Source organism: Oncorhynchus masou, chromosome 25, assembly GCF_036934945.1.
Source record: "Oncorhynchus masou masou isolate Uvic2021 chromosome 25, UVic_Omas_1.1, whole genome shotgun sequence".
Taxonomy (NCBI): Eukaryota; Metazoa; Chordata; class Actinopteri; order Salmoniformes; family Salmonidae; genus Oncorhynchus; species Oncorhynchus masou.
Window position 1 is genome coordinate 27,304,163 of NC_088236.1, and position 16,112 is coordinate 27,320,274.

At 44.2% G+C, this 16,112-nt stretch overlaps 1 protein-coding gene across 1 annotated transcript in view; it reads left to right on the top strand.

Moving 5' to 3' along the window:
- Positions 1–13,265, top strand: part of LOC135514021 (coronin-1C-A-like) — a 72,289-nt gene extending 59,024 nt beyond the window's left edge. Inside the window, exons 3-11 of the mRNA XM_064937148.1 lie at positions 3,336–3,458; positions 4,882–5,011; positions 6,804–6,985; positions 7,143–7,262; positions 7,385–7,489; positions 7,702–7,847; positions 8,298–8,355; positions 8,623–8,865; positions 10,154–13,265. Coding sequence (XP_064793220.1) covers positions 3,336–3,458; positions 4,882–5,011; positions 6,804–6,985; positions 7,143–7,262; positions 7,385–7,489; positions 7,702–7,847; positions 8,298–8,355; positions 8,623–8,865; positions 10,154–10,273 — 1,227 coding nt within the window. The 3' untranslated portion in view covers positions 10,274–13,265. The remainder of the gene's footprint in view (positions 1–3,335; positions 3,459–4,881; positions 5,012–6,803; positions 6,986–7,142; positions 7,263–7,384; positions 7,490–7,701; positions 7,848–8,297; positions 8,356–8,622; positions 8,866–10,153) is intronic.
- Positions 13,266–16,112: the final 2,847 nt, after the last annotated feature.

Here is a 16,112-nt window from a genome sequence, read left to right on the forward strand (position 1 = left end):
AGAATAACAAAGCGTATGAATTGAACTGTTGTGAGATGTGTGTAACAGAGTTTCCATGTGAAATGTGAGTCTCATGTAGAGTGCCGAGGTCCTCCCTAGACCCTGTGCACATGTTCCTAGTCTGCGAGTACGTACCAAATGTAACCCTGTCCCCTATATAAAGCCCTACTATTGACCAGAACCCATAGGGCTCTGGTGAAAAGAAGTACACTATATAGGGATTAGGATGCCATTTGGGGCACTGTCTCTAATCTCTCTGGGGTCTGTGAACCAGGCAGCAGTTAGAGGACATGACACTGCTGATGTCAGCGGCAAATACCACTGAGACGGGCAGGCAGCAAATACCACTGAGACGGGCAGGCAGCAAATACCACTGAGACGGGCAGGCAGCAAATGCCACTGAGTGAACAAAACATTAGGAATGCCTTTGTAATATTGAGTTGCCCCCCCTTTTGCCCTCAGAACAGCCTCCATTCGTCAGGGCATGGACTCTACAAGGTGTCGAAAGCGTTCCACAGGGATGCTGGCCCATGTTGACTCCAATGCTTTCTACAGTTGTCAAGTTGGCTGGTTGTCCTTTAGTTGAAAGAGCATTGTTGTTAAACATGGGAAAGTGTTTCAGTTCTTGACACACTCAACCCGTTGTGCCTGGCACCTACTACCATACCCCGTTCTAAGGAACTTAAATCTTTTGTCTTACCCATTCACCCTCTGAATGGTACAAATACACAATCCATGTGTCAATTGTCTCGAGGCCTTCTTTTAACCTGTCTGTGGATTTAACAGGTGACATCAATAAGGGATCATAGCTCTCAACTGGTCAGTCTGTCATGGAAAGAGCCTGAAGTTTTGTGCGCTCAGTGTATTGGTCTATGTACTACACCCAGATCCTAGTCTGCCATCTGCACACCTTTTGTTGTCCCTGTGAAGAAAAAGGTCTGCTGAAAACCTGCAACTCAACATGTCACAATCACATGAAGCCAGGGAAACCAGACCTCTGCTGACGTTAACGACATTATACAACCAACCACCCAGCCTGATGAAAAACATTGGGCGTGTTCCACATTGCAGCTGACTTTAAAGGCGAGTCTAAACTGACTGTACAAATCACCATGCATCATAAATAACTACTCAATAATATTAGTCAGTCACAATTTCCCCATGATGCATCAGTTTGATGCTCTCGAACACAGCCGCCAGCTAGCTGTACGTTTTTGATCTGAGCAAGGCCGAAGCAGCTAAGAGGAAATGCTAGTACTGAGCAGTATCCTGTGCTATTATAGGCCTAGCCTACATTGCTCTGTCACACCTGGTCCTCTGCTGATATAGCCGAGCTAGCTTACACCCCCTCGACACCGATTTTGTCTTTCCTGCTGCACATCCTGCTGCTAACAGGCCACTCCCCCCAACAGCGGGAGATTGAGAATGACTTTCAGGCCGCTGCTTCAGTATGGGCCGCTGTTTGTGACCACGTCAACCTTTGTCTCATTCCAGAAACTGCTCACCTCTCTGGCTATGCATTCAGAGGATCCTTCCGTCCCAGGCCCAGAACAATGGCTGATTATTCTATGTTAGATTTCCGGGAGTGTTCTCTGGACAGGGCGCGGCATGGTCATGTGATTTTTAGATTCATATACACACACAGGTATAGTACACTCAGACTTTGATCACTGATGTTGGAGTTTGTGTCACGGCCCAACTCTGCTGTAGGGAGGGCTGTGATTTTTTTATTTTTTTTTCCTGGGCAGTGGGTTGTGGTGTGAACCAATTGACTGTCTTCTATGACGACAATCTCCATGGCCATGTTTGGCATGAGTTACATTTTAGTTTGTGTTGAACTATTGTGACTCACTGACCACTATTGTAATCAGATTTTAACTTAACACTGTGTGGTGTATTGTGACGTGAGCAGCAGAGTTGAACTGGCCAGTCCTTTTTTGGCCCAGTGCCACAGCAGGCAGGGAAGTAAGGGAAGTAATAGAGAAATATGGAGGAGACTTCAGAGAACATACTGACTCATATCCTGGTCTGAAATGGCTGTCTGGGTCCTAGTGGCCAATCCAATGCCTGCTGTTACACAAGCGTTTAGACATAGGGCCGAGACCGCCCACTCAGGTTCGTCGTTTGTTACCTCCCTCTGTCCACATACGCCTCGATTACATGTCCATGAGGACAGAGCTTCTTCATACCTGAATATGTTTCTCTCGGTCTTCACACTCTTAGATTATCTGAATGGTCATTCTAAGCATTTCTCTTGAGTTTTGAAGTCAACACTAAAGGCTGGTGTGCCTAATGCTTACAGTCCCTGTTATTATGTTTTCTAATGTCTACAGTAGAGACCTGGAAAAGCTCTTCTCTCCCTGTGACTGAATATGCAGCACTTATATTTAGCCCTCTGAAACCATTGTTGTCATGGTGCCCAGTCTACTGCTAGAATGGCTGTGGGCATTGAGTGATTTTCATGAGGCAGACCATTATGCTTTAAATATGGCTGCAGCCAGCAGGGCTCTGTCTCGGTGACATCATCTGACTGTCGGGCTCTGTGGTGGTCTGGTTGGGCAATCAACTGACGGGAGCATGGAAAAGGGTGCGTCAGTCTCCCGATTCCAACCCTTACCCCCCTCAGCATCTTCAGACTTTACATTACCCAGAATTCACACTGTGGAGAGCACCTGATGCTCCAATCACGATAGGGTCAGAGGTCAAGATAGTACCCGCCTTCAGACCAGACTGATGTCATCAGGAAGTCAGCTGATAGGGTGGGAAAGCCTTCCCTTTGTCTGGCTCCTTTGTTTTGTGTGTGTGATGGCTGGGGAAGCGATTTCTGGCCATCTGGCCTGTGTGTTGTATAAGGGTATTATATAAGAGGCTCAGATTGGAGGTTAGCTCAGGGTTTCACTTTAAAGAGCAAAAAATAAGCTTCTGCTGGTGTGCGTCTGACATCATCACCACCAACATGCCAGCATTTACATATTAAACAAGGGCAAGCTTTAATCTAAATGAGTCCTAGGATATAGCTATGCAGCAGAATTGCAAACATAAATCGTTTTTGAGGCTATGACAGTGCTAGGCTGGTGAGTCTCTCTGTGTTTGTGTCTCTGTTCCCCTCTATGCTCTTAATGCATTAGTGGACTGTGTAATTTGGTTGAAAACACAGATTTAAATACAGGTAGTCAAAATGTGTCTGGTTAATGTTTGACTGAGCTCCTCCTCCTCGGGATGTTGCCCTCTGCTCACAGGGAACATCTCTATTGCATACTCCTTGTTTTGTACATGGTCTCTGGTTGGTCGGCCTAACCCTGATCTCATGTCGGTATCTGCTTGTTTCTCCACAGTCGGGCCGCATTGACAAGGCCTACCCCACAGTGTGTGGTCACACAGGCCCTGTGCTGGACATCGACTGGTGCCCCCACAATGACCAGGTCATCGCCAGCGGCTCGGAGGATTGCACAGTTATGGTATGGTTACAATCACCCCTCTCCTTGACACACACCTCAGCAGAGACTGTGCCTTTCAGTGGAACCGTACAGCAATGTTTGTTCATACTTAACCTGTCCTACACACACCCTCTCACCGATGCCAACCGACAGGAGATGACAAGTTTTGGTTGTGAAAGGCCAGATACTGATAGGGTAGGGAAGGGTGCTGATTCCGATAGTGATAGGGTAGCTATGCATGGGTGCAGGCAGGGCTCGCCCTCTAGTCTGGATTAGATTAGACGCAGAGAGAGACAAGTCGTATCGGAATCAGCTCTGGGGAATGATTTAGCCTTTTTTATATGGCTGAGGTCACTAACTTGTTTGAGGCTGGTGCTGTACTTTTCTCCATATGTCCTTATTTGGGCTGTGAACGGCAGTGATCAGTGTGCGCAGTGTACTTTGGTATGCTTCTACCACTTCCCCACCTGTAGGCGTTGACTTCCCCATGCAACTCTCTCAACACCAGAAGACCTGTCTGTGAAATGGATGCAGTGTTCCGAGTGCATTTACAGAAGTTGAACCGCCAAATGTTCCTCTCTTTTCAGAACATTTAATATTGCTGCTAGAAATACACACCGAATTGGTTCCCTAAAAGTAATGTTGATGAGCTGCTGTTGCTGTTGACTGCTGTATCCGTAGTGACCTATTACAGCTGGAGTAGGAGCTCTGATTAGTGTAGGGGTTCAGTAGTAATGCAGTGGTTTGATTACTGAACCACATGCCTTTCATAATGTCAGTCTACTGCTGTCGGAGATCATAGAGATAATGACTTTCACCTTTAGTCTTTATTTCCATAGATCAATGTTTGCATTCTGCGATCTTTACTGTATTTGTATAGTCTACTGGCTGTATTGTCAGTGGGAAGTAAGCTACTCAGGCTGTACGGCAGTATGGGGAGTGACTTTAGATCTCTGCCGCCCCCTTGAGTCATGGTTGTGTGATCTACTAACTTCCTGTCACAGTAATGTCAATCTAAAAGAGTTTTTGACAAGTTTGTTCATGTGAATGTACTGCTTTCTGTGGTCGATTTAGTTTAGTGCTTTACGACATGTAACAGCAGGGGAACTGCAGCCATACTCTCTGACACTTTAACTCTACCTACTTGTATATATTACCTCAATTACCTAGACTAACCGGTGCCCCCGCACATTGACTCTGTACTGGTACCCCCTGTTTATATCCTGACTATTGTTATTTTACTATTTGTTACTTTTATTTTCTATTTTTTCTTAACATATATTTTTCTTACAAGCCATTAAACCAACAATGCAGTTAAGCATTTCACTGTAAGGTGAAATGTTGTATTTGGCACGTGACAAATCAAATTGGATTTAAATTCAGTATGTGATGCATTATTGACCCTAGCTATGCCCTGACCTCTGACCCTTATCTCTGTCTGCAGGTGTGGCAGATCCCTGAGAACGGACTGGTTACTGGCCTGTCTGAGCCTGTGGTGGTCCTGGAGGGACACTCCAAAAGGGTTGGCATCATCACATGGCACCCAACAGCACGCAACGTCCTGCTCAGTGCCGGTGAGTGGTATCCTCTAGTGTTGCATGGTATACCAAAACGTCTGTACTTTTTTGATACTAGAACATAAATGGTTCAGTACTATCATTTTTGTTACTTTTGTTACTTCTTTCAAATTTCTCACGGATCAAGTCTGTATCAGCGCTGCTGAAGGTCCCCCTTAGTGCGAGCGCACTGTGCCTTCTCCACTTAATCTGCACTGGGAGTCTGGGCTGCATCAGGTTTAGCTCCCCACAAATGCTGCACAGAAGTTTACACACTTGAATAATGCGACAGGGCATGTAGAAATGTTGAACCTGTTAATTACTGGTCGCAAAACAATGTCTATACAGGCTAGAACACTTTACAATGCAATAAGATTCCGTCAGCTTCCTGCTTTGTAGGCTAACTTCCCTTGCTAGCTTACAGCTGACGCTAACAACAATTCACCACTACCTGAGTACTTTGTGATAATATGCAAAATATGCTGATTTCAAAGCTGATTGCCACAAACTTTATTAATTCACTTAATCGGTCTCTCATGTCTCTCCCAAAGATGATCTATTGCCTTAGCGAACTGACTGTGTGAATAAGGCTCAGACGGACCGCCCCCCCTCTTGCCTCGTGAATGATGTCGTTAAAATAAATTACCTCTGCAAATGTTGTTGATCAGTACGGTACAATATTAGATCAAAGTTTATTTGTCACGTGCGCCAAATACAACAGTGGTAGACCTTACAGTGAAATGCTTACAAGTCTCAAATGGAAGGGAAACAGATGAAATCAGCCAAAACCAGCTCAATTACTCAATGCATGCACACACACACATTGAATATGCGTTCATCTGTATTGCGAATAGGCCTAGATTACATCTTGATTTACCCAGTTTATCAAAGGAGGTTTACCATTCCAATTAAAAAATTTAAATTTTAGTTATTCAGCAGACTCTTATCCGAAGTGACTCACTGCTTGAGTGTATACATTTTCGGACTAATAAATAAATGATTACCATTGTTATGTACTTGTTTTAACCAACAAAGTCAAATTGATTGTATAATTGATTCATTAATGCGTACATGGCTGTTTCTGACGTCAAACATTTCCAATGTAATGATGAACTCAGAAGATGCCTAACGATTGAACAGAGCAGTAGGGTAGTTTGTCTCCATGCCTTTTTTTGCCGTGGTATTGGGATTCTGATATCGTGACAACACTAGTGTCCTCCTGGTTCAGCCTGTGTGCCTCTGCTTTTGTGGTTGTATTCTCGGTCGCCATCAGCTCACTCGCTCTCATCCCCTCCTCGCCTTGAGAAAAGTGGTAACCTGCTGTGATCTTGTCACTGTTACCCTGTGGCGTAATTTTCCCCAAACACTGAGATGTCTGATCAACGCACATCTGTCCCCATTGACACACTGACAATTGCCTTAAAGGGATACTGCAAGATTTTTGCTATTGTGCTGTTTTTCTACTTACCCATTGAACTTACCCATTAGTCCATTGAACTTGTGGATGTCATTTGTTATGTCTACATGCAGAAGGAAGAGGTAGTTTGGCAAGCCAATGCTGACTAGCATTAGCGCAATGACTGAAAGTCTACAGGTACACTAGCGTATGCTACTTTACCTATAGACTTCGTCATTGCTTAATTGCCAGAATCTCGCAGTATCCCTTTGAGAATTACCATATTCACTGTGTTTTCCCCCTCCATATCAGAACCAAACCAGAATGAGCTAAGAGTTGTATATGATATTGCCACATCAGTGATATTATGTCCATGCTTCTCTTGTGTGTTTGTTAAATGTGTGTAATCCTCAGGCTGTGACAACCTGATCATCATCTGGAATGTGGGGACGGGCGAAGCCATGATTCAGCTGGAGGACATGCACCCTGATGTCATCTTCAGCGCCTGCTGGAACCGCAACGGCAGCCTCATCTGCACTGCCTGCAAGGACAAGACCATCCGTGTCATCGACCCCCGCAAGGAGGAGATCGTAGGGGTGAGCACCACTGCCAATAATTTTCACTAACAAACCTGCTGTATAGGGCTGTCAAATTCCGCAAACTTTCCCTAAAAAAAACTAATTTGAAGGAATCTCGAAGGTGAAAATTTAGGGTGTACGTACCTTATGTTGATGTTGACCCTCTGTATCACAGGAGAAGGAGAAGGCCCATGAAGGGGCACGGCCTATGAGGGCCATCTTCCTGTCGGACGGAAACGTGTTCACCACGGGCTTCAGCCGTATGAGTGAGAGACAGCTAGCCCTGTGGAACCCGGTGGGTCACCCGTCCTCAACATCACAACTCTTGGCTGAGTCACAAACGGAACCCTATATTCCCTATATTAAAGATGTTACTGGCCTGCTCAGTAACCAACTATGTCAATGTTTCATTTACAGCAAGCCATGGACGAGGCCATCTCAGTGCATGAGATGGACACCAGCAATGGAGTTCTCTTGCCCTTCTATGACCCAGACACCAATGTGGTTTACCTGTGTGGTAAGGTGAGTGGAGTTTTTCCGAAAGATTACATACGTACACCCCCATTTGATCTGCTGTGCAAGTGACTTATAACAAGCCTTACTTTGATCCATGAAGTCATTAATAAAACATTATACTGTATCTTAAACTTTAGTCTTGCTGCTCATTGAGTCATTAAAATGTATGAATTAAGACGAGCACTAAAAGGCTGTGATCTTGTCTCTGTGGTTTGTAGGGTGACAGCAGCATCCGCTACTTTGAGATCACGGACGAGGCCCCATTTGTCCACTACCTCAACACCTTCACCACCAAGGAGCCCCAGAGGGGGATGGGATACATGCCCAAGAGAGGTCTGGATGTCAACAAGTGTGAGATTGCCAGGTAGGGCTGGCTGGATAGAGAAATGGATCAGCCATTTTAGGACTGCTATTTCATGTCTTGTTGGGCATACCCCTGATTCATTTCAGCAAGGTTTAGTGGGAAGGTCTAGAACCAAGTGGGGTGGTTCTTGGCCGGGTCTATGAGGTGGCCCTAAACGGAAGATGACTTGGAATGTGGCGCTATTACCTGTCCATGTCCACCAGGAGGCAGCACATAACCACATGTTGGAGGAGAGCTCTCTCCTTATAAACGGATTTAACTCCAGGCCCTGCCAACCAGAATTGTGTACCATGCAGTTATTCAACTCCATGTCTATTGAGGCTGCCTGACTATTGCCAGTGTCCTGGAAGTAGAAGTGCATTGGGCTGGGCTGCAGTGTTTGTAAAAGGACAGTGGGCCTGTTATGTGATGTTTTGAATAATACACTTATTTTTGCTTCTATGTTGGCAGGTTTTATAAACTGCACGAAAGGAAGTGTGAACCTATCATCATGACTGTGCCTAGAAAGGTGAGCTTCTTCATTCTGATCTAGACAGTCGATATATGAATGATTTCAACAATCAATGCCACATTTAACTGAAACGGTCTGTTTTGAGGGATAGAACATTTTAGGGTGTTTTACTGGACACCATATTAAGAAAGCAAGATCAATGAAGAATCTCCATAGAGAATGCTTTTTTGTTCAGGATTGTTTAATCTGTGTCCAGGTAACGGGCCCTATGTGTTTGGTACAGCGTTCTCTAACAGCAGTCTCTGTGCCGCTCTCGCTCTGCAGTCTGACCTGTTCCAGGATGACCTGTACCCAGACACGGCAGGACCAGACTGTGCCATCGAGGCAGAGGATTGGTTTGAGGGGAAGAATGGCGAGCCCATCCTCATATCCCTGAAGAACGGCTACGTCCCTGGCAAGAACCGCGACCTCAAAGTGGTCAAGAAAAACATCCTGGACAACAAGCTGAGCAAGAACACAGAGAAAAGGGGCCCAGCCAACAAGTCTGCCTCGCCCACTCCATCCAGAGTGAGGACTGCTGTCTCTGTCTGGGAGGACTCTGACTGGGTTGTATGGGAGAGACAGTCTCTCTCCACTCCAACTCCAGTCCTAGAGTATCCTCAACGGCACACATTTGTGTTGTAGTCCTGACTAGCATACCTGGTTCAACTCAGAGGGCCTGATGATTAGTTGACAAGTTGAATCAGGACTACAATAAAAATATGTACTGTTTGGGTACTAGAGGACAGGAGTTGGGGAAACACTGCTCTATTTTATGTAAACAAGTACTACTCACCAGACACCAGGATATTATTCTGTATGTGCAATGTACCACTAGTGTTTTGATTGAAGGTTGACACCAGACTGGATCAGTACATCAACATTACAGTATGTATCTCCTTGGGTATGTACAGTGCTTTCCCAGGGCTAGTCTGATTGCCACACCCACCACCACAGTCATCAAATGGCCTTTAGTTCAGCCCTGGCCTTGACATATTGCAGTTGGGGCCTTGGAACATGAAGAGTTTGTTGGCTGGGTGTGTTTTAGAAGGGGGTGGCTGCCTGACTTCATAAGGTGGTTACTAGAAGTCTCCACTCCCCTCGCTCTCTCTGACTCAATGAGGGGCGGTTGCTGCTCCTTCCCCACCTCACCCACAACACAGCTGCCCACGCAGGGCCCAGCCCTGGCCTCCACTTCGATCTGCAGCTCTGGCCTGTAATCATGGCAGACTGGGCTGCTGCTCTGCAGCCTGCAGGCGCTCCATGTTAACCCTCAGGGTGCTACGGGATACTGGAGCCATGCATGCCTGCAGCGTAGAATGCCTGCAGGGATAGAATGGACCTCCGTATTAAAAATGTACACACACACACAGTGTGTAGACCAGGGATCATCAACTAGATTCAGTCACGGGCCAATTTTTTTTTTCTTGAGCGGGCGATCAAGGGGCTGGTACATAATTACAAATATTTTGTAGACTGCAAAATGACTGCAAGAAGCCCAAACCCGATATAATATTTGAAGAAAACATTTGGGACATAATTCCAAAATAATAATTTGGAGCTGATTTGCTGGTGTTTAGTTTTTTTTTAAATGTCCAACAATAAAAAATAATGTATTATTATAATAAAAAATATCTATAATTGCTGATTTGGGGGGCAAATAAAATCACCTACAGGCTGCCAGTTATGGAACCCTGCTGTAGACCCTGAATTTACAGTCATTTTGTCTTGGTGCAAAAGCTTTAACTATACTAGGACTGGTACCAACATCTCCAGAAAGGGCCTCATGTCTTGCTCCTGTCTCTGTATTCCTCAGAAAAACGAAGCCAAGCTGGATGAGGTCTTGAAAGAAATCAAATCCCTCAAGGACCTGGTCAGCAGTCAGGAGAAGCGAATCATCCAACTTGAGGAGCAGATGTCCAAGATCGCCATTTAAGGACCCTCCCCCCAAAATTCAGGACGATCCATTGGCTAGGAGGTGGGCGGGACCCGTCACTGCCAATCTCAATGACAGCGTTCTGCCTGAAACCTGCCTAGCAATGATCCCAAGCAACATTCCGATATGAACTTTTCTTAGCCAGCCCCTAACCCTCAGTTAACATGATGGAATAAGAGAGAATATGGCAAACTGTTCCATTCCTTTTAATAAGTGGTGGTTTAGTCTTGTATGTTGTATGAAAAAGTCCTCCTTTTGCTTTTAAGATTGTGACCAAGAAAATTCCAATGTGAACCATTTCTATTTGGGTAAACCCAAATGTTTTATATGTAGGTATCAGTATATTGTCTACCCCAACTACTTATGTTGCCAAATTTTGTTTACACCTCCTTGACAGTATTTTTCTTTAAAAAAAATGTTTCTCTTTGTTTTCCAGAAAGACTCAAAATACAAACTATAAGGGACAATGCAATAGGCTGGAAATGCGAGGAGGGGGATGGCAGATTTCAATAATCAAACAATTACTGTAAAAGACAATGGAGGAGAACCAACTCATTATGGGAAAATATCAAACACTCAAGCCTGATTTATCATAGTACTTCTGTTGTCTTTGCTGAAAAGCTCTGAGGTGGTGGTGTGATTATTGCTGTAAGTGTTCTCGCTCTCCCGCCTGACTTTTCTGAACCTCTAAATTCTTCCCTCTCCTCCCATCTTAACATGACCATTGTCTGTATACTTGTTAACATCTCCTGATTCTGACCAGAGTTAATACATTCATATATATTCTACTCAAGAGATTTTAATTTCCACTGTTTATTCTCCATCTTTGATCTCTCTTACTCTAGCTTGTTATACTAAGCAAGCCGCAAACATGCAGTCCTTACATATCATTTGATACCTGGTATAACTTAGGTTTGCAACTTGAACAATGTTTTGATCATCTCCATCAATTTTGTGGAACAGAAAGGGTATGAGTGGACTCCCTTTAGCTTTGTAGATGAAAACGACAGGTGAGATGTCACCCTGCACCTTGTACTTCTCGTAGCCTTAGATGTTAACTTGAACAGTTTTTCTTTTTTTGGAGTTGTTTACAATGCACATGCACATGCCCAATCCAAAAATCCTTTTCAATCATTTAGTTGACCTCTGCCATCAGCATTGTTAGCGTTCCTGTCATTTAGGTGACCTTGGCTACCATCAGCATTGTTGGCGTTCCAGTCTTATGAAACAAATGTGCCATAGTTTGCTACTATGTTCCTTGTTTGTTTGTCATTGTCCCCCTCTGGCCCTGTGACACAGATGGTATGTGTGTACTGTAATAAGCTGTGCACTGTAAGTTACAGTTTTGCTGACTCATGACATGGAGCCACCTGGGTGGCTTGTACGGGTTCTTGTGGCAATGTCCTGTGTGCTGCCCAGAGAAGGACCAATGGAATTGTGTTCTATGTAGCTGGTAAACATTTCCAGACTTTTAGCAGTGTATCGGCCTTGTTCCGCCTTAGATTTGAGATGTTTGTGCTGTCATAAACCCCAATGTTGAACCGTGCCCTTGTGTTCAGGGTGTGTGTGTGTCAGGATGCTCACTATTCACCACTTCATTGGCCCATATCCATACAGCCAACCAGAGGGTGAGTAACAGGGGTGTGTCTGAAACAACAATTTTGACTGTTGGTTGACAAGAAGTAACGTGGGGAAGGAAGGCTTTCAGGATGTGTGAATTTGTCTCGTATGTCTTTGGCCTGGTTGGAGTTGTAGAGGATGTACTTTTTCATTTTTTGTGGGTTTTTTTTCTCTCCAGATAATGCGAGGGGATTTTTAGATGGATTCACCATAGGGTGTGGCCAAGGTTTTGGCCTATGATAACAGAATTGGGTGGTATGGTGATGTTAATATACTGTGCGTTTTTATCCTGTGCTTCCTTCTCCGGCGCTCCCGTTGCAGATATCCCACTATGTACTTCCTTATCAGGATTTTAAATAGTTTCCCCTTAAATACATGGTCACGTCACTAGAGAATCAGAGGAACAAGGAGTCGTTTGGATTGTCCGAATATTTGATGGTGTTGCTAACTGCGATAATAGTTCTGTTGTCATGCTATTTTTGTTATGCCTTTTTTTTTCAGCGGGAGGGTGGGTTAGGTTTACGGTTCAGAGTTTGTTAGCCTTTAAAGTTTGCCACTGAAGAGATCAGAAATGCCAGAGTTGTGCATAGGAAGTGCTTAATGATGACTGCGGTTTGAGAATGGTGTGAGTTATTTAGCAGGAGAGAGTGGATAGGCACCCTGAGAGGAACTTTGACAGTGGGTTTTGGGCATAGAAAGCACTGAGAAATGTATGCTTATATCAATCACTCCATCCTGGCCTCACAGAATCTAAGATTACATCCGAGGATGCAATTTTACTCTAAATATGCATCGTCTGGTGTTCTGTAATATTTTATTGGGGTTGAGAATTACTTCAATGTGTTCTACTGTGCTGTAGAGATATGAATCTGTCAGGGGAGGATGTCTTGGACTTTGTCCTGTACTGCCCTGTAAGTGCTTCTCTTCAGCCTCCTTGGTCTACTCAAGGCAGCGATACCTGTGATGTTTGGAATATTGGTGAATAGCTATTCAAAGGGACACTGTAGGTTGGAGAGAGATGTATGTGATGTTTGAAATAAAGGCCTAGAAAATGATTTAAAGCTTTGTAAATATTTTGTTTTCATTTTTTTTTTCATTGTTGTTTTGGGCTGCAATGTGTTTGGGAGTTGGGTTCTGGTGGGTTTTGAACGTTACCTCTTGTCTGCGTTCCTTGCCATAATGCGTCATGACTGAACAGAATCTCCATTCTATCACAGGTATTATAAATGCAAAAAGAGAAATTAATAACAGAAGAAAAACAAACAAGGATTCAGCCTCTTGTGGAGGTCTGTAAAGCATTTTTGGTTTTTTTTCTGCTTCAAGTATCAAACTTATCGATTATCAGAAAAATGAATAAAGAAATAAAAGTGTATTCTGTTGTCAAGTTAATGAGTGATGCAGAGGACTGGGCAAACATGAGCTGACCATCTTCAAACAAGCAATATCTGAGATGCAGTGCATTTGGAAAGTATTCAGATCCCTCAAGTTTTTCCACATTTGGTTACGTTACAGCCTTAATCTAAAATGGATTGAGTCGTTTTTTCCCCTCAATCTACACACAATACCCCATGAAAAAGCACCAAACAGGTTTGTAGAATTATTATTATTTAATACATTTGCTAAACTATCACATTTACATAAGTATTCAAACCTTTTACTTTGAAGCACCTATGGCGGCGATTACAGCCTCGTCTTGGATATGACGCCAAGCTTAGCAAACCTGTATTTGGAGTTTCTCTCATTCTCTGCAAATCCTTAAGGTCTGTGGTTGGATGGGGAGCAATGCTGCACAGCTATTTTCAAATCTCTCCAGATGTTCGATCGGGTTTAAGTCTGGCCTCTGGCTGAGCTACTCAAGGACATTCAGACTTGTCCTGAAGCCACATCTGTGTTGTCTTGGCTGTGTGCTTAGGGTCGTTGTCCTGTTTTGGAAGGTGAACCTTCGCCCCAGTCTGAGGGCCTGAGTGCTCTAGAGCAGGTTTTCATCAAGGATCTCTCTACTTTGCTCCGTTCATCTTTCCCTCGATCCTGACTAGTCTCCCAGTCCCTGCTGCTGAAAAACATCCCCATAGCATGATGTTGCCACCACCATGCTTCACCTTAGGGATGGTGCAGGTTTCCTCCAGACGTGACGCTTGGCATTCAGGCCCCAGAGTCCAATCTTGGTTTCATCAGACCAGAGAATCATCTTTCTCATGGTCAGAGTCCTTTAGCTGCCTTTCAGAAAACTCCAAGCGGGCGGTCTTGCCTTTTCCTGAGGAGTGGCAGGGCGGCCAGATCAGTTGGCCGGGTGGCAGGCTCTAGGAAGAGTCTTGGTGGTCCCAAACATCTCCCATTTAAGAATTATGGGGGCCACTGTGTTCTTGGACCTTCAATGCTGCAGACATTTTTGGTACACTTTCCCCAGATCTGTGCCTCGACACAATTATGTCTCGGAGCTCCACGGGGAATTATTTCGACCTCAGGGTTTGGTTTTTGCTCTGACATATACTGTCAACTGTGGGAAATTATACAGACCGGTGTGTGCCTTTCCAAATCCGGTTCAATCAATGAATAATTTACCACAGGTTTACCCCATTCAAGTTGTTGAAACAACTCGAGGACCATCAATGGAACAGAGGATGCACCTGACCTTTTAATTTTGAGTCATCGCAAAGGGTCTGAATACTTATGTAAGGTATTTCATTTACTTTTTCTCATCATTTGCACATTTCTAAACATGTTTTGGCTTTGTCCATTATGGGGTATTGTGTTTAGAAACAATTTAGACTTTTAGAATAATAAATTAATTTTGGAATAAGGTTGTAACGTAATAAATGGGAAGGTGCCTGAATACTTTACTAATGCACTGCATGTCAAGTTAAGTGTACGCTCATACTTTTGCTCTCACATACTTGCTTTTCTTTATCAAGAGATTCTAGCTTTCCTTGTATCTGAAACCCATGTATGTCACCATTCCTCATTTGTAAGTGTAACACTTGTCAGTGTTTTATTTTTTTAAACAGCTTCACTTCTGTGAAAGGTAGCATGCTTCCTGCATTCCTCACAGATCAGCCAATGTCTCGCTTCTTGCTTGACGGTGAACAATCTGCTGGTTGAGGGGCCAATATACCACAAAACAAGACTTCTCCTCCAGCATTTGGGTAAGTGTCATAGCAGTGGGGCGATCAGTAGTGTTGGGCTGCATGAGCTAGTGTACAGTTTCTACAAAGTCTCCGCTTTCTAAAAGAACCTGTAATTAGATTGATTTGTTTTTTTTTCTGAAATGCTGAGGAAGCGTTGCAACATCACTGATGGGGTGGATTTAGATGTATTGCAGATCATTATCTGTCAGTCACTGTCACTAACATTTTTTGGAAAGGAAATTGACCCCTTTACACAGGCTCAAAGTGATGTTGATGAGCAACACCATTTTAAATATTAAGCCAATGTATACCGTGTTATTACAAGTATTGGGTATTTGTGCATGACTGTGCTGGCATTTCGGTGCAGTGTTCTGTAATGTATCACACTAGATTACAGAAGGTCAAGTTACTTTTCACACTTTGTCTCATAGCACTTATCACATTGGTTCTTCCTTAGCGCATGCTAAGGTAGTTTAAAACAGAAAGGCTTGAATTGGGCATAGCTATGCCTCATAGTTTTGTGATGAACGTCTGAGTTATACCACTGTTTCATTGAACATAGTCTTTACATTTTTGCTGTTATAATTTCCCTTTGCAGATTTGCCACCATGTTTACCCCAAAGCCTGGGAGATTTCCAGCTCTTGTGTTCCTTCTGGTTCTGTCAAGCAAGGCGGTCTCGAGATGTCTACTTAGCCACTGGGGGGTAGCAACCCATGGACCCCAGGAGTCGAACCTGTCTGAGCTACCACCTCAAACAACGCCCCCTGTAGCCCTCACCAAAGACCTGACCGAAAACGCAACAGAAGTCTCCGTTACCCAGCAAACAATGAGAACTGAAACCTCAGAGACAGACCATGAGACTGAGCTCTCCCACACCACTGTGAGAGTTAAACAAACACCTGTCCCATCCACCCTGCATCCATCCAACCCTACCACTGCCATCAACTCCTTCACAGAAGGGACAGCAAAATCCTCCATTCCAAGAAGCGTCAGTGTCTCGAACAGAGTGACATGCCCGACCATGACCCCTAAGGGGAGAGGGCTGGTAGGTCAGTGCCTGATCATCATCGCTGTGCTGGCTGCTGTGATAACA